Below are 20099 nucleotides of genomic sequence, written 5' to 3'. Positions count from 1 at the left end.
AACACACTCGTGAAATGGCTCTGAAGTTGAATGTCTCTCATGAAACAATACATAAACATCTAATGAATATGGGAAAACTCCATAAAGAAGGTGTTTGGGTGCCTCATAAACGTTGCTTCGTCTCTTCTGGCACATAATGCATGTGAACCATTTTTGGACAGAATTGTCACCGGTGAAGCAAAATGGATTCTCTATGCAAATATTAAATGCCAAAAACAATGGCTTAGTCATAGACAAAAATCACTTCCAACTCCAAAACCTGGACTCCATCCCCAGAAAGTGATGCTTTGCATTTGGTGAGACATCAAAGGAGTAGTTCATTTTGAACTCCTCAATCCACAGCAAACTGTCAATGTAGAGATCTATAGTCAGAAACTTGAACATTTATATCAAGCCCTTCATAAGAAACACCCTTCACTCGTCAATCAGAAAGGTGTTCTTCTTCTCCATGACAATGCACATCCACATGTGGCACGTTTGACGCAACACAAAATTATGGTGTTGGGTTAGGAAGTTCTCCCCTACCCACCATAGTCTCCAGATATGGCACCATCAGATTACTATCTTCTTCGTTCACTGCAACACCATCTTAATGGAAAAATGTATGCAAATGTGGAAGGTGTTAAAGAGAACATCGACATGTTTTTGTTTCAAAGCCAAGTGGTTTCTTTAATCAGTGCATTAACAACCTGATTGTAAGATGGAAAAGCATCATCAATAAGAATGGAGATTATTTCATTTAATAAATGTTTTGTTTTGATATACAAGTTGTTCAGGTTTTTTCATTTAAAAAAAAGGGACATTAATTTCTTGACGACCTGATATGTATGGCTATCATAAATCTCTGTCTAACAACAAAGATATGGAATTTTGTCTTCACATTTAAGTTTTAAACAAGCTTCATAAGCCTTAATCCTAAACTCCAAACTGTTTATTTTTTGGCTTACTGATTTTTATTTGAAATTACTATTTGAAGAATTAATATTCTCTAGTTTTAACAATTTTTTTTACAACTTCTTTCTATACAAGTTTATATTTAAAATGATCATGATTACATGTTCTACAAATGCCAAACACTAAGAAAAAAATGTGTTATTAATATGACAAACAAAATTTAAAAAGATGAACTTTTGTATTGAACCAAAAAAGTAATAACAAAACTGAAAAGTATATGTTTGATATAGTTGAATATATACATAGCAATTCGTAATGTTGACTTGACTTGAAAGGAAACATAAACATGACCAGTTTTCATGAGAAGTAAAAGATACAGTGGAAAAATGTGTGCATTTAGGTACCAAAAGTTTAATATTGCAGCATAAGCTACATCATTCATGAGAATACAAATCAGGATACAGTTTCAATATATCATTCGAAAACTTATGGATCCTATAAATGCTGTCATATTAGGTTTCATTAGTCATGTCTAAAGTTAAAATTTTCCTACACTGAAAATGTATTTACGATAGATTCATACCTCCACTAACGAAATATCTTTTCCCAACTTATACTGCCCTCTATATGTGCAAATTTTCACTCACCACTAGCTTTGATACTCCCACCTACCCTCGCATGTTTTCATGTGAGGCAGCTGTGTGATAAGATGCAAATGAGCATACAACAACCCTTCACTAATAGGAGCATGACACAACTCCCAGAACAGCTGACTTTTTTCATGCAGCTTAGCCCAAAATCACTTCAAGATTGAGTAACAGAAAAGGAAAGACACCAAAAGTGGGGAGGAAGGGTGGGAGGTATGTATCTATTAGAAATACATTTTCAATGTAGGAAAATGTTAACTTCTGATATGACATCTTACCCCCACTCACAGAATAGTTAGAATCCCACATTAACCTGGTGGACGGACCAGTGTAACATTAACAAGATGATCCCCCTTCAGAAAGGGCCCAAAGGAAACCCATCGGGTGTGTGAAGAAAGAGTATGTAAGACACACCCTTGGGAGGCTGCACCACTCTGAGCTAGATATACTCTTTGAAAATTGTATGTCAGAATAAGGGCAGAAACAGAGGAGGGACCCCATAAAGTAAATGGACCCCTGGTGTAGAGTGGCTAGAGTATGGCAGACTATAAGGAAGAATTCAACCTCAATAAACACCAATACAATTGTGATAAGAATATTCGGCCCATGGTAGGAAGAGGGTCCTCTACTGTTCACCTCAGACCTGGGAACTGGAAGTGAAGAAGATTGTCTGTTTCAAGGGCCCACATCATCATGTGCACATGTTCAAAATCAGTACCCCTCTTGGAACTGACATCCAGACAACAGCAGGAAGGCATACAGCAATGTGGCAGTTCAACTCCAGTCCAGAACCATGTGGCATTGGGAATGAATTGTCCAATTCACAGTAGGAGGAGGGTAACTGGGCCACTCACAAGTGAGGACTTATGTGGCTGGTCCAGCTCCTACCAACACCAGTACCTCCAAGGAACTGATATCCAGGCAATGCTAGGAATGAGGGTGCCCAGCTGGTGGGGTGAACTGCATTGTGGTGGAAATCATCCACCACATAACCAGACAGCATTTGGAATAGTACATCAAGTCCATGGTAGGGCATGATAAATGATCTATGGCCAGATTCAGGATACCTGGTATATGACATGCCAACAATCGATTATGATGGCTGTGGGACGAAAACAGGAGGTCCAGCATGCTGAAACAAAGAGACCTCAACCAAGTGATGTACAAGACAGTTCTTGAGTTGTTGGAATGAATCATAACCGACCAGTTCTGAAGAGATGGAGAAAGTGAACCAAAAGCAGATGGACAGTGAGCAGTTCCAAGAGATTGATATGCAGAGATGACTCCATGATAGCTAAATGGCCGAAAATCCCCTACATGTCCAGATATGCACCTCAACCCAAAAAAAGAAGCATTCATGAAGAGGTGCACCTTCAGATAAGAAGGTGGAAGAGGAACACCTACTGTGGTATCGTCTCTGTTCCACTACCAGGCAAAGTCCACGTGAAGTAAAATTTTGAGGGAGATTCAGTTTGTTTCTTTGTAATTCAATATACACACACACAATACAAGAAATACAAATAATATATAAAATTGAAGAAAGATCCACATGATTTCTCATGTGTGGATCCTGAATAAATGTATTATTAAACAATAAATAATTCATAAATATTTGCTTAACAAAATTATATACATTTTGACCTATTTTTATTTTCTATATTATGCATAAATTTTAAATAAGACTTTCTGGTTTTTCTATATTGGCTATCCCTTTCTTTAATGATAACTTACTATTTTTATTTTATATACTAAACAGTGCTCTCATTTCATTTGGAATATATTTAGTGTTTTTTACATATATATAATTTGTGCAGTGGTAGTATATTTAAATGGGATAGGGGTGTCCAAGGGATTCTACTTATCTTGTAAAGTCCACTGAAGAGGTCACATGGGGCTTGGCCAAAGGGAATGAGGACCTCCAAAGAGGCCCACATTCCGAGAAGAGATAGAGCCTCTTATGCAGTTGGAGAAGGAGAAGAGGAAATGGTAAAAACCAGAAGCTCCATAGATAGCAGGTGAAGGGGAGAAGGGTGGGCCTAGCTGAAATTAAAAAATGCTCCAGATGAACAAGGTATTGAGTGGGAGAGAGGAAGGACTATTCCACCTTGACCAGCCAACCTATCCATGCAGCCTCTCGAAGAAAAAACCCGAGAGTGTGAAGGGAAAAATTGGCAAGTGAAAGAACTAGAAGTAGCCAGTCATCCATGTAATGATGGAAACGAAGGCTGTTGGAATGCCTTCACCACCCAACAGAAAACATAGGAAGCCACAGCCAGCCTGAACGGAAAAGCCAGAAACTGATAGAAGCAACTCCGTTGGACAAGACAAATAAAATTCCAGGATGCTGGAAAGATGGAAATGGGGAGGTAAGCATCTTAGATATCTACTTTTGTCATCTAAAGACCAGGAGTAAAAGCCCATTGAAGACATAGGCAGGACTCCATGGTGAATCGAGGAAGCAGTTGAAGGAAGAGAGATCGATGACAGGGTGCTAGTCCCCAGTATACTTGGGGACTATGAACAAATGGGAATTGAAACTTGTGAATTGAGAAGAATCTACCCATTCTACAACATCCTTGTGAAGGAGATCTAGAACTGCCTCGGAAAGACCCTGACTGAAAATGGGATCCCAAGGGGGGGGGGGTATATGGGATGAGGGGAAATAAAATGAAGAATGGGCCTTTTAGAATGATCCGGTAGAGCCCAAGGGTCTGTGGTGAAAGACTACCAATGGTGGTAAAGCACAAAAGCCTGACCCTTACCAGACCTGTATCCACCAAGTAGTCACCAGGACCACTTGAAGCTGTCGAAGAAAGAACTGACAATTAACCTCGGAACTGGTAAAGGAGAGGAAGGAGGGGGATGAGACATGGGAACAGGTTCAGTAGATGAATGAGACAAACAGGAAGTTAATGAGGAAAAGGTACAAACATGCAGACTCAACTCTGATCTCAAACAAAACAGGAAGACTCCCAAAGACATCTTGTCTTAAAAAGGAAGCCATACGCAAGTCCCATAAGGAGGTAGGGGTAAACATGCATGATACAAAGGGCATCCCGACCCAAGAGATCACAACAAAACAAGAGCCATGTTTGGAGGTAAAGGGTGGAAGATGCCAATCGTGCATGCATTGAAAAAAGTAGGGCACAAGACCCCAATGAAAATCCCTCATGGGAATATTGAAAAGTCCAAACAGAAGGTGAATCAAGAAAAGGGAATGAAGGAAGGAGGATAAAGTGAGGCAGATACTAGAAAATACTATTGAAGTATTGGGATCTGCGACCCCATAGTGGCAGAAGAGAATCCAACTGCTGGGAGTCCAAAAAAGGAAATGCAGATCTATGGTAAGCCATAGAATGAGCTTCCATATTTTGAAGGTGTGCAGGCATACTAACAGCTGAGTGTAATTGGTCTACAAATCTATTGGCATGAACCCCAATATCCCGAAAAGGGGGGAGAATAAGATATTAGCCTGAATCTGTCTTACTTAAAAGGGAAGGGGAGGAGTCAAAGGAAACAGGGACAAAACAAGGCTGTAACATCTTCTGCAAACAATTCTGGACCCGAAGGCACTGTAGCTGAAGGAAGTTTAACTGTAGTAGGTAAAGCAGCAGTAGAAGTTGTAAAGTGAAACTCAGAATTCATGGCAACTATGAATGGAAGTAGAAAAGTCCAACAGAAAGCTCCAAAGAATCACATATCAAAATAACTGACACACACAATGGTAACTAAAGTTGTAGAACACAAATGTAACAAATATAAAGAAAAACTAAGTTCCCCCAAAAAACAAAGAACTGATTGAAAATCCATAAAGAAAAGCACATCTGACCACCACAAGTGACAATCGAGAAGCAATTTTTGACTAAACTGCATAGAGAGAGTCAGCTGTGCTGGGAGTTGTGTCAGGCTTCTAGTGGTGGAGGGTTGTCGCATCCTATAATGCAGTTGCCTCATGTACAAATACATGAGGGTAGGTGGGAGTATCAAGGCTAGTGTTGAGTGAAAATTTATGCATGTAGAGGGCAGTACAAGTTGGGAAAATCTATACTGTGAGGGGGAGGTAAGATATTGTATTGGAAACTCATGCCACTGAGAGAAATATTATCATCTAGTATAGGCACCACCAGCACTACCCTCAAAAACTCCTTTGTAAACTTTAAAACTTCAAGTTATAACATGATAATGTGTTTGACTAAACAAGAAAGCATTATTCAACACCTGCCTTATGCAAGGCCTGTAAAAAGAAATATGCAAATAGGAGATGTGATGCTGTAAGTCCTGCACTATAGGTCAACAGCTGTATTACCTCAAATCTAACATATTTCAAGAAAGCCCAAATTGAAACATTTAGAATAATAGTAAAAGTATTAGCAATATCATCAATCTACATTTGTGTTTGTTTTAGAATAGAAATCTCTGTAAAATCATGAACAGGTTATAAAATACATATTTTGTATCAGTATGGTGACATACTTTTAACTTTTTATCAATTTTTAAAGCAACTTGTCTTGTACATTAACGTTTTGTCAGCCAATCTATTCTAACTGCAGTGATCCTTAAATAAATTATTATCTCAGCTAACCTGAAAGACAATTTTCTTCTACTCATCTCTAACTTACTGCAGATTTTGAAAACTGACAATTTTATACTAGTAACACGTGGTGATTTGAAAAAAACTGTTTATTTTTGTATATTTACTCAGAAAAGTTTTAATAATAATAAAAAACAACAATTATTTAACAGATTCGTTAAATCCAGACTTTCTAAATTTAGTAAAACCTGCAAGAAACATGGTTTAATGTAACTCAAAAACATTTGTAAACAATATCACATGCAATTTGATAGCTTATATCCACACTAAGATTATGAAAACTTATCCAAATATTTACTGTGGATATGATAAATTATGGAAATATTTGTCTTCAAATGTCACAAAGCACTGAAATTTATTGAATGATTATCTCACTGTGTATGTGTCATTACTTATTTCAAAGTAAATTTGGACAAGCAATTTAATAAGCCTCATTACAATAACGTATACCTCTGCTATGAAGTTCCTTCCAACAAACTTAACCATTTAAAAAAGTGTTTTTAGGTCATCAAAGTATAGAAACCCCAAAGAAATTGTTCAAGCACTATATTACACTCTCAATCTATTGAACTGACAACCTCAACAACTGAAAAATATTTTTTTATTAAATGCTAAACTTACCCAAGGTTAAGAATTTTTAATTTTGGTAGGGATGAAATTGAAGTTGGCAGTTCCTGAAAAATATAAAATAAAAACAAAATATTTCCCAATATTTATATAATGTACAATAAACAAAATAATGTTAAATACTTAAATTTTTTATATCTTATTGTAAAAGATAATCACCTGTGTATTTTTAATTTCTAACATATTACAGTTTCAGAATCCTGATAATCTAAGAACTTGGAAGTTTATGACAGCTCATTCTCACAACAGAGAAGCGTAAAGATCGATTTTGAAAAGAAATATTGCAAGTTTGATGGCGATTTCTGATGCAGAGAAAAATATAAAGCACAGATAAAATAAATTACTATAGAAGAGCAAGAATTGGATTATTTAAACAGCAGAAAAAATCTCAATAGAAACCAGGTAACTAAGATAAAAATAAATCTTAGTAAAGAATTGATTTGATACGTGAAAATTTTGAGTTCACAATGAAACAATATTTAACATAATGTGATGATAAAAAAAAAAAAGCTAGCATTTAAAGTTTATTATGGTAAATCAAACTTATAGCTTCTGAAAACTGTAAAAAACTGAGTATCTAGACTAATCTCTGTGTAACTTATAAATATTTTCCAGGTTTGTATGCAGAATTTCTTGATTTATTATCATTTTATAGAAATGTAATGAATATTACGAACATTTTACTATAACACATGGTGGCTCACTCTCAAAAGCGAAATTAATAGTTTTTGTGTATTTTATTACTTAAGGATTAACCATTAAGGTTCCAGGGTAAGTGTGCCACACCTAGAACAACCCAAAATTAAATTAAATTTTAAATCCTTAGTTAATAAAGAAACACAAATCCACAAAAGTGATAAACTAAAACATTACATAATAATACGATTAATGTTAAGTATATGTCATATTAAGAATGAAAGAGAATCTTGACAACTCTTACTTGAGTTTTGAAAACAGTATTAATTTACATGGCCTACTCCGTATAATAATGTTTACCTGAAGCTCACTTACTAAGCTCTGTATCAGTCTGATATGCATCTCATATTTGTAGACATAAAATGAACAAGTGTAGCAAATTGCTACTTTAACAACCTTAATTTATATAAATTTTCACCTGAAAAACCATAACATCTATCAATTCTTTTTGCTTAGTTGTTATTTACATTCTTCATTCAATTTGCTACTGAATCTTCTACACATTGTAATCAATCCTGTAACATGGCTAGAGAATGGAGTTAAAACAGTTAGTCTCTGACTCTGGTAAAGGTTAGCAACATCTCTGTTCAGTAATCTCAACTTGCATGTAGTTTTTAGCTTTCAGCAATTACTTACAATGTTTATCATATATTCACTACATTTTGAACTAGGTACTAAACTTAATTTAAAATAACACACACACATATATATATATATATATATATATATACACATACATATATATATATATATATATATATAATAAAACTATAAACCATATTTCTCTTATTTCACATAACCTTGAAATACGACAAACCATCATTAAAATATTGTGTTAGCTCACAATAATAATAATGAAAAAAGTCATATTATTTAAATATTATTTAGACATTAAATATAGAAAAATGTTACAATGATGAGGAAACATTATCCTCGTTAAAACAAAAAATATTGTTCTTGATGTTTCTTTTGATGATATTTGGATAAGAAGATTGAAGCAAATGGCTTTTCTCCTGTTAACCCAGTTTTCCTGGACACTTGGTTACATGAACCAAAATGAATGCGGGAATTTGATGCATTACTTTAGCCAAATTCTTAATAATTCAGAAAGAGAAAATATATTCTTTTACACTTTTACTAGTATTTGATTATGTTTAGAAGCCTTCCCCTGTTTGCTTTACACCAACATGAACTTAAGGTAAGATTTGTATGTTCAGGTGTTTACAGTAAACACTGCAGAAGGAAACAGAACTACAGATTTTCAACTATAAATATTAAATTAACCTTAACATTAGTACTATAATCAAATATGTTTCTACAGATGTTTTAAGTATATTCATACTCACATCTACCTCTCAAAACAAGCAAGCAATCCTTTAATTAATTTTAAAGAGGTCGTTAGTTCTATTTCTTCCTCCTTCAGTGTAATAAAATAATTTTGGTGATGAGACATTTTCTTCTCTGAATGTAGACATTTTAAATTATGTCCTCAAGGGAATTATTCTATGGTTAAATAAGCCTTATTTCTTGATCACAAAAACTTTTATAATGAAGTAATGTCTTTTTATTTTGAAAAGCATAACAAGCTTTATCTTTCTGTAAGTTTTTGAACCACTAATGTAGATCTCCATCCACTTCTTGTCATGAAGAACTAGGCAAGCATGTAAACAACTTTCTTGTCATGAAGAACTAGGCAAGCATGTAAACAACTTTCTTGTCACGAAGAACTAGGCAAGCATGTAAACAACTTTATTGTCACGAAGAACTGGGCAAGCATGTAAACACATATCTTGTCATGAAGAACTAGACCAGCATGTAAACAACTTTCTTGTCATGAAGAACTAGGCAAGCATGTAAATCACTTTCTTGTCATGAAGAACTAGGCAAGCATGTAAACAAAATATAAAGATTGCCATCTCCAACAACTAATGATGATATAGATTGTAATGTGATTCAATAATTAAAAACAATTTCCAAAAGTTAATACAGACAAAAAAAGCCTGACAAACTTTCTAAGATGTCTTTTTTGTGTATGTGTTAATGAATGCATTTTTTCTAATTTTGATTATACTGCATGTGTTTTAGTACTTGCCATCTTAATATAGTGATAAATCAATACTTATTTTGTATTACCACCGTATTGTGCAAAATCAGATAAGAATTAGCTACAGAACTCTAGGGTTGACCAGAACAATACCATGTAAGTGAAAATTCAGGTAATGAAATCTATGGTTGGTCAGAACAAAACCATGCGAGTGAGAATTTGGTTACAAAACTTTACAGTTGCCTATAACGATACCACAAATGTGGAAATCCACCTACAGACCTTTAGAACTAACCAGAACAATACCACATGTAAGTGAAAATTCAGTTACAGAACTCCAAGGTTTACCAGAATGATATCAAGTAAGTGAGAATTCAACTACAGTACTCTAGGGTTGACAAGAACAATAACACATATGTGAGAATTTACCGACAGAACTCTAGGGTTAACCAGAACAATACCACATATCTAAGAATTCACCGACAGAACTCTAGGGTTGACCAGAACAATACCACATATGTAAGAATTCACCGACAGTACTCTAGGGTTGACAAGAACAATAACACATATGTGAGAATTCACTGACAGAACTCTAGGGTTGACCAGAACAATACCACATAAGTGAGAATTCAGCTACAGAACTCCAGGGTTAACCAGAATGATACCATGTCAGTGAGAATTCACCTATAGAACTCTAAGGTTGCCCACAATGGTACCATCAAAGTAAGATTAATGTTAGAGCAATATTATTTGTGACTTCATTCTTATTCTATGTGAAATATCTTGCTTAGCTTTGAGAACACAATTTCAAAACTCCATTTAATACACTAACCTCAATATGGTTGTTGAAGAGTGTGAGAACTTCTAGGTTGACAAGGTTAGCTATGCTTGGAGGAACACCTGAAATACATAATAAACATATCTGTAAGAAAATTAACCATAAAAAAGTCCAATTTCTGTAAGTATGCCTGTAGGTGTGTTACACATAAGTAAGTATTACAAGAGGAAACATAACAAACATTTATAATGTAACAAAACTAATTACAGGACCTGAAAATGTATCTCTGATACATACCTCTTCACACAGAATAGCTTCATTCCTTGTGCATCTGTCTAGGAGATTTGCATGTCACTAGCCTTGAGCTAACTCTCACCTAAAAATCATGTTTAACATGAACTGCATTAGTGCATGATTACATCATCATGCAATGATAGCCCTTCACCAGTAGGAAAGTGAAACAACCACTTTGCGCATTAATTCCACTTAAGCACTTGTGCTCAAAATAACTCCATTCTTAGATGTGGCAAGAAAATGCACCAAATGGGAAGGTGTGAAGAAGTGAGTATCTATCAGAAATACATTTAGCAAGCCTACAAACAGTAACAGAATGATGAGGTTGAGGAAAATGAGAAACTATAGTAGACAATGAAGACCCCCCCCAAAATGCAACAGTCTGGGTCTTCACTGAGTCAGGAACACCACAGAAAACCTCTGGACAAAGATCACAGATAGGTAGGTGAGGGAGACATACATTAATCAGGAGAGCATCCCATTCCAACAGCAGAGGAACCAAGTAAGGAGAGATACAACAGAAGTAATAGTGCAGGTCAATGTAGTGAAAAAAAAGAGAACAAACCTCTCCAGAAAAATTCCCCCTGAAGCACCATGAAGTGCCTCAGACATAAGGAGAAATGGTGAGAGAAAATGCAGGAGGGCAGTAAAACAGAAGAGATGAAAGCACAAAAACTGAACACAAGAAAAAAATATAAAGGGGTCCACCCCTAAAGAAGGTAAAAAAAGTTTCCAAAGACTAGAAGAAACAGAAATAAAGAATGAATGTAAACCTGGAAAAAAATTGACAAGGAGACTAGGAGGACAAGGCATATTAGTACGGGTGACCAGTGGAATGAGAAACAAACCAGCATGAACCCTAATGTCATGTGAAAAAAAAGAAAACAAAGTAATTTGAAGTATGAGTTCACATAGGAAAACACAGGAGGAAGTAGAAAACAAAAGGAAAGAAGAAATAAAAAAAAATCCTGTCAAGTAAGAGGCTTGAAGAGTGAGTAATTTCCACCACAGATAAGGTTGTGCCTAGAGAAAACTGTGTTCGGGAAAATAGCCAGTCCAATCATTACCATCCTGAATATGTTCAATCTGGGAAGGAGGAACGTCAGCCAAATGGATGGTAAGAGAAGGCCTAGTGTGTATGAAGAAACCTACATGTGACACAATGGCTGACATGTCTACCACAGACAACAACCCACCAGTAGCAACTATAGACACAGGTCCTATCCAAGGAACAATGTCACTAACACAGGAGAAAGTGGAAATTACTGTCATTTGAGAATATATAATGGGTAAGCATGGGGAAAAAATAGTTATTCTATTTACATATTCCTGTAGTAATAAAAAAAAAAACAGTAAAATTTGAACATATTTTAAGTTTTGTAAACTACTGCAAATCTCATACAATTAATTAATAAGTTCAAAGACATGTCTCTTCTATACAATGCTCAGGAAAAGAATGACGTTATTTTGAGTGCAAGTGCTTAAAGGGAGTTACTGTGTAAGGAGGTTGAGTCGCTCTCCCACTGGTGGAGGGCTATCTTCACATAATGATGTTACCATATACTAGTGTAGTTCATGTTAAACACATGATTTATAGGTGGGAGTTAGCTCAAGGATAGTGGCTTGCAAATCTCACAGCCAGATGCACAAGGAATGAAGCTATTCTGTGTGAGAGGTGAGGTAACGTCTCATCTCGGAAGTATCTATGTCATAGATTATTTTATAATTAATATTTTAAAATGTTTCTCATACAATATTTATTACTTCTTAACTTTGATAGTTTCAACTCTATACTCTTAAAGTACTGATTTTGATACATTAAGTTTTGTAAAACTTGCATTAAAATCACATGAAATTTCTTGCCAACACCACATAAAGTAACTTTAAAAACTACATATTGTACAAACTTAGAAAAATCCTTACGTTTATATTTAGTATGTTCCGAGTTCTTATGTAAACAAACATTTTAAAACTAATAAGATGCACAACATGTTAAAACATAATAATTTACATACACTTAAATCCATTCAGCTTAAATAGGTATTCAATATTTTCACCTGAATAACACTTTTTTCTGAGAAGCAAGCTAAATGGTCAAGTCAGACATCCCCCTAAGGTTCAGACATAGCCAATCTCTAATTTAGAACTACTGACCAGAGAATGGGTGCTGCTTACTGGTTACCCTTTACCGATTATTTTATTGTTTTTAACTGAATAATGGGTTAAAGTTAGGTTATAATCACAGCAAAATGTGCAGAGTGTGTTCAGTGGAATATTGAGGCTTTAACCATTGATGTTCTGATCCACAGTCACACTCAGTCGCAAGTTAAACAGAGATATAAAAACGTAGAGATGCATCTATGCATAAAAACTGTTGTATTACTTCCACTGCATTTACATATTATGTACTATGAAAAAACTTTTAAATATATAATAATATGATTTATTTGGAAACACATACATGAAATATTTACAAATGAAGGATTGATCAGAAGAAAAATATAGTAAAATATAAATTATTTCAAATGCTGTGAAATTCTTCAAAACCCAAGTAATAACCACAATTTCAATAGTATTTGAGTTGCACATTTCTACATATTTAAACATAACACTGATACTAACAATTCTTAAACAAAAAATTCTGACAATGGCTCTGTTATGTTACACACAAGTCGTATACTTACTGCTTATTTTATTGTGACTCAATGTCAGTCTTGTTATGTTGTACATGGTCCCTATGGAAAGAAAACAGGTAGTTAAAACCTGAATTAACATATACACTGTGGATCATGTTAAGAACACTAAATTACTGTCCAACTTCAAATTAATTTCTGCAATAGCAATAAAGTGAAGCTTTATGAATACAAACTTTTAAATACAATCAGATTGAACAGGTAATTTTGCTACTTTATTTCTGCACTTAATTCCTTAGTTCAATATAAAATTACATGTATAATGCATTAAAAACTTTGTTCAAATTGTTATAAAATAGTACATATGTACATGTAGTTCACTTACAGTTACCAAAAATAGGTTATTACTTACAAAATAAGAGGGAATCCAGTCAGATCTTTCTCCAAGTAACTTAAAGTGTATATAACGTTTTTGAATTGAATACTAAACTTAAACAGTATCTGAAAATTAAAATTTTACACTTATTTAAACTAGCTAACAAATTAACTACTTACTTTGAACTCTTGGTTGACAAAGCTTTATAATTCACTAAATTCTAATTAACTAGAGAACACTAATTTTAAAATCATTTAAAAATCTATCCAACTAGTATCACTTTACTTGTTTGTGTACTTTTATTGCAGGATTTATTTTGTTTTGGATACTTCCTATAGCAATTCTATGAATAACCAATGATCCCTACTTTCCGTTAAAAAGTTTTAATTTTTTTCTTATTTATAATATTATGACACACTACTATATAGAAATATATGTACTGTATATGAAAGATTGGATAAATATAACAAAAATGCAATATAGATTGAATTTTATTTTTAAGCTCACTTGCAAATTTTGCAAATGCCTCTAAAAACACCTTGCTAAAATGTTAAGCCCACTTGCAAATCTTTTTACATGGCTCATTGAAATGCAAGAATCCATTTTCTTTGAGTCTGGAAGAGAACTCGATCCTTGACATCAGGATTAACAGAAAAAGTAAACATTTTTCTGCCTTTATTAATCTTAAAAAACTTTTACATTTATCACCAAACATCTTCAAGTGAAACCTTGTCACTTTTAAGCAGAATTTTTAATTTTTGCTCTACTCTACTTTATGTGAAATTACATTTTTGCATAAACAGCTGTTAAACAATGGTTTTCTGACTGACTTATTAATCAACAAATTCCAGCCACTTGCTACTTTACATACCATCCCAAAATTGACCCTCTTAATCTGCCTTCCTTTCATGAACACACAGACTTTACTATCAAAAACCAAATCTTCTCCTTGATCAAAAACTTCTACCCTCAAGTCTAGCTCAGACTAATAATATAGGCCTAGCCTCCACATTAAAAACTTCTTTCAGCATAACGACTGCCTACCAACACTACATTCATGGGTCATACATAAGATCACATACATTGGTGAAACAAAGTGCCACTTAAAAAATAGAGTCTGTGAATACTTGGACGCATTCAATAGGACCGGTCATCCCTTATTCAACTATTTGTTCAAATGCTGTAACTACAGGTTATAATATTTCGGGTACAATTTCTCCATCTTTACTAAAGGACCTTCAGCTTCACTCTAAAGAAAGTTTACTCACAGAAAAATACAGCCTGGCTCATAATGACTTACATCCTTATATATAAAATTATTCCAAATAGCTTCACTTTAAGACTCAACCATTTGTTAAAAATGGTTTATATTTATAACTTAGTGTCTTTATGCAACTTTAATTTTTTTGCTTTCATTACATATTCTATAATCTGGACTTCCTTTCATTTACCTTTTTACTGAATATTCTAAGAAAATTACTTATTGATGTTACTATAACATTAGTTAATAATTACAATGTTATTTACAGATTTTACTGAAGACTGAATAAGTATATTCTGAAACATATGATGCCTTCATAAATAAAAATGTTTCTCTTTTCGACTGTCTTTACATTTATTATTAGTTATTATTATTACCTAAGATTCTTATTTTGTCTGTGCGATAGACAGTAAGTCTTAGGGTTGACCACATGGTGAATCACCGTGATAGTATTCATGTTCATTCTAAAAAACTCATCGCATACTGGCAATCACTTGAAACTTGTCTCTTCATTCTGATGAGACACCTTTTCTGTAAACTTCCTTCATTTATCATAAATGAGTTTTTCCTTCTTTAATAACATTGTTTCATTGTTCTACTCAATCCAACACTATACATGTCTATTTTTTTTATTATTTTGTAGTCTAGTGCAAAGCAATCTTTAAGGTCAGCAAACCTATAAATATTGTTATGTATACTTGTAAAAAAAATATTATTTAGTATAAAATAGTAGGGTTCCACAATAAAAGTCACCAAACGTTTACATTTGATACTGTCTTGATAATTTTAAGAAATATGGCCACACCGTGTAAATTCAGCAACCTTATATTCCGAATACTGCTTAATTGTACTTCATATTGTCTATTACAAATTCACCTGCCTTTACCATTTAAATTAAGCAAGCCTGTACCTTCTTGTTGTTTTGTACAAAGCAACACAGTTTGGCTATTTCAATTCAACAAGCACATATATGTAATATTTTCTACATGCAGTATCTGCTGTCCAATACCAAGTAACCTGATTCCATACAGTATGCAGTCAGCAAGTCTATCCATGTATATACTGTTTCTATCATCAAAAAGACTTTTAATAAATTAATTACTTTTTAACAATATTTTATTTTTGTCTACTAACATTTGACAGTGTAGATGGTGCAGTCCATAAAAACACCAGAATGGAAATAAACAAATAGGTACTCTCTATAACAGATCTGTTTTATCATGCTATTTGGCTATTAATAAAGAATATGTTTATAATTGATGCAATTCATTATGTATTTCTATATCCTACCTAATTCTAAACTTTTTGTGCATTATTATGTCAGCATGCAGTGGATTAATATATTGAAACATGTTAAATACTAATCATGTTTATTCACCTATTAGTCTATTTAAACAAATGTGACCTACTTACATATATTGTTCTCTCTTAATATTAGTAGCAGTATTAATAGTTGATTTTATTTATTTGTTTATTTGAAGTTAAGCACAATGCTACGCAATGGGCTATCTGTGCCCACCACAGGTATCAAAACCTGGTTTCTAACGTGGTAAGTCTGCAGACATACTGCTGTACCACTTGGGGGCTATTTTATTAATAAGATTAAACTTAAAAATAGACTTCCATTTATATGTAAACATTTATTAAAATAACTAGCACAACTATATTCAATCTTCAAATTGATTTAAGTGTTTCTTTAAAGGGTTTCTTGTTCAGTTGTAATGATATGGTGTAGTTACATATGTAAAACAGATTACTGATCAAACTTCAAACAAATTATTCATTGACATTTGTGTAAAGTGTGAAATTATATGTGAAACCATGCATGTAAATTAACTAAGTAGGCTTAAACTTGTTATGGAATCAAATAAGTAAAAATGAAACTTGTGGACATGATTTGATGAATCAGTTTTCTAATAGGAATATATTAATATATTAACCTTGTAACTTGGAAATATTAAATAATCATTCTAATCAAATTATGTAAAAGGCCATTTATTAATTGTTATACTCATTTTATAGTAATTTAGTGGCAATTTTTATTACACCACCACAATAACAAACTCCTTGGATATGTGAAAATTAACTAAGGTGTGAAGAGGTCTCATTAAAACACAGGAATACACCAAAATGGAATTTAATAGTAGATAGACAGTATTAAAAAATGTATATAGCAATTTTGCTTATACAACTATATAAGTTATATTTTATGCTTTGAACATCATTATAACATTAATAATAATAATACTTATTAATACTATATAGTACAAGCAGTAGTGCAATATTAAGTCTGTACTCGTTGCCCTCAAACTCAAAGAAACTGGCTTTGTACCGTAGTTGTGCCTATTCAATGTAAATTGCAAGTTGCAGCCCCGCCAACGCGTATGCGTTTCTATGTTTACTCTCCAAATTTGGAAACTGGCCCATTTTCTACTGCGTGGTGATCACATCATAGCCTTAAGTTAGATTACTTACACAATCCAGGCATGTCCTCAAAAGAAGCGACGCCCTTGTCAACCAGGTCGATTTCAGGGATATTGTTTTCTTTCGCATCTTCTAACACTTTTTTCACCTTCGACATCTTATTGAAGTCGAAGATGTCAGTACAGGAAGTTTGATGAGGGTTGTTTCCTGGTTTTTCCATAGCATAAGAGAAAGTACTTCCGTCTGCTAAAGTAAACAAGCTACCACTAGATGGCCAGCACTGACTTCTGACTGCGTCCACAAAACTCTGTCGCGTGCTATCCTACGCACGGCCCGTATAAGGGTTTACCTTGTTACGACGAGCCATACGTCATCTCAGCAAGCTCACTTGCGGTTAACATAAGTTGGCCCAAACAAAAACGTTAAGCCATATATACATATGTGCAACCTCACCAGCACATTATGTTACCTACTAACTTTTTTACACAAAAGTTGAAACGAACAAAAGGATAAAAACAAAATATACAAATTATCTGATTCAGAAATATCTTCGCAACAGTAAATGCAAGAATATTAGCAGTAAAATGTTGTTAGTTTATAATAAATGTATTAAATAAAGGCTCAACACTGGTACAGCGGTAAGATTGAAGGTTTCGATACCCGTGGTGGGTGCAGCACAGACATCCCGTTATGTAGCATTGCGCTTAACTACAAACAAAGACTTAAATAAAGGCTTAGTTTGGTGTTGCTTTGATATAAACACTGCAGTAATTCAAGTTCCAAATTTCAAGTTTTTAGTTTTAAGAAAATGGATTTGCAAAAAGAAAATAATAAATAAAAAATCAGTTGTCAAATCTGACAATTGCAAGAATCCAGAGGAACAACTTAACCCCTCTTCTTTGCTGAGTTGAAATTGTGGTTACTTTTCTAAGGTAATAACTTGAATAATATGTTTATTACTTTCTTTAGTGTTCCCAGCTGGACCAGTGGTAAGTTTATCGGCTTACAATACTAAGATTCGGGGATCGATTCCCCATGGTGAACCCAACGTAGAGAGTGGGTTGTGTAGCTTTGCTCAAAATCACTAGTTTTTAGCTCAATGAAGAATGTAGCGCTATCTATTAGAGATTTCATTAACTACAAGGCAAGAAATATGGTCGTTTAATCAATACGGTGTTCACTTAGCGAAAAATAGAAAGGTGCACATCTGAGTTTATCAAACAATAAAAAACATTTAGAGTTAAATTGATCATTTTATATGCAGGAATTTTAAATTTGTAGGTTTATTATAAACAAACTGAGCATGTTATAACAAAAATGAGGTTGAAAGTTGTAACGGACTGCTCCTTTTTCGTTTCTTAAGTGAGATATCGTTACGGTCTTTATGCTGAGGTCCTCCTCAGGTAACTGAATGATAGAATAGTTTATATTTTTCTACATGTTAACTAATAAGGGTAGTGTGCGTTTGTCTTTACTAAAAACACTAAAGTTATGTTGTTGATATTGAAATACGACAATATTTGTATTTTAGGAAAGATATTGTTACGTATCTGCTCGTTTGATAATTTCCCGTAGAAATTCTTTCCGAAAAACTTCAGCGATACAAGTCCTTTCTTAAATAAAACGAGTTTATTCTTTCTCAATACAGTTTTGCAATACACAGAATTTTCACCGTCATTTTAGCTTAAACACACGCTATAATTCACAAAGATTCACACACTTTACTTACGACTTGACTCAATTATCTGTCTCTATATCCCTCTGTCTGCAATTATTCTCCCTCGTCACTTCTTGCCGGTCATATACATATATAAAATAGAGGGCGTCTGGCAAACACTCGAGCCTTCACGAATGTTCTAGATACCCATTACGTGTTACCAGCGCCACGTGAATTCCGCTGTCGTAACAATATAGTCGTGTGGTTGTAGTATTAGTAGAAAAATGTGTTATATTTTTTCGAAGTAATTTTAAAAAGCAGTATTTTTATTTTTGTTTGCTTGTTTGTTGTTAAGCACATGGCTACAAAATGGACTATCTGCCTTCTTCCCATTGCAGGTATCGAAACCCTATTTTTGCGTTATAAGCCCTCATACTTAACATTACGTTATCTGAGGGGAGCAGTTGTTTTATTGCTTATTTTTTTAACAAAGTGTTTGCTGTGATTGATAAGTCGGTCCACTTCTTTATATTTCCATCATGCAAACACAAACTACTTCAAAGAAAAGCCTTTATAAACGAAATTGGGTGGCTTTGGGAAGTTTGTATCATTATCATTGAGTGATCTCCAGAAACTTCTATGTTCAAAATAAGTAAGAAATTATAATTTAAGGTCGAGGCAGAGAAAGTTAAAGAAAGCAATAGCTACGTCATCATAGTCCTGTTTCCTAGCTTAACTCATCTCATCCCAGAAACTGAATTCATTTTGGAAACAAACATCTGTCATAGGAATTGGAGCAGCCCTTTCAAAGGATCAGAATGGAGAACAAAGTTTGTGCTGTGGCTGTGTTTATAATCCTTTCAAGCTTGTGTCAAAGTTCTGCATTATTAAGAAAGAGTTTTGGCAACCGTGAACTAAAAATAATACATAACAAAAATAATGAATAATATATTTAAAACATAACAACCTTAATTATAACCATTTTACCTGGCAACTAAAAAATACATTTACATATCTTAGAGTAATGGTCAACTAATTGTCAATGGTGGTGAGATAATTACAAAAAAAGTAGTTGGATTCATAGTGTTGCACTGAATTTTTATAAACCAAAAGATTAAAATAAGCCAAAGAAAAAAAAACCATACACAGAAATTTAAATCTATGGACCTATAAATGG

At 33.7% G+C, this 20099-nt stretch overlaps 1 protein-coding gene across 1 annotated transcript in view; it reads right to left on the bottom strand.

Annotated features, from left to right (window-relative positions):
• The window catches only part of LOC106468948 (ras suppressor protein 1-like), a 36194-nt gene extending 18630 nt beyond the window's left edge, over nucleotides 1–17564 (bottom strand). The window contains exons 1-4 of the mRNA XM_013929401.2: nucleotides 17317–17564; nucleotides 13256–13306; nucleotides 10332–10399; nucleotides 6754–6806 (exon numbers count right to left, since the gene is read on the bottom strand). Coding sequence (XP_013784855.1) covers nucleotides 6754–6806; nucleotides 10332–10399; nucleotides 13256–13306; nucleotides 17317–17485 — 341 coding nt within the window. The 5' untranslated portion in view covers nucleotides 17486–17564. The remainder of the gene's footprint in view (nucleotides 1–6753; nucleotides 6807–10331; nucleotides 10400–13255; nucleotides 13307–17316) is intronic.
• Nucleotides 17565–20099: the final 2535 nt, after the last annotated feature.

This window comes from Limulus polyphemus, unplaced genomic scaffold, assembly GCF_000517525.1.
Source record: "Limulus polyphemus unplaced genomic scaffold, Limulus_polyphemus-2.1.2 Scaffold3231, whole genome shotgun sequence".
In the NCBI taxonomy this organism is placed as follows: Eukaryota; Metazoa; Arthropoda; class Merostomata; order Xiphosura; family Limulidae; genus Limulus; species Limulus polyphemus.
Note: the sequence above shows the minus strand (reverse complement) of the source record. Positions and strands in the feature narration are given on the sequence as shown.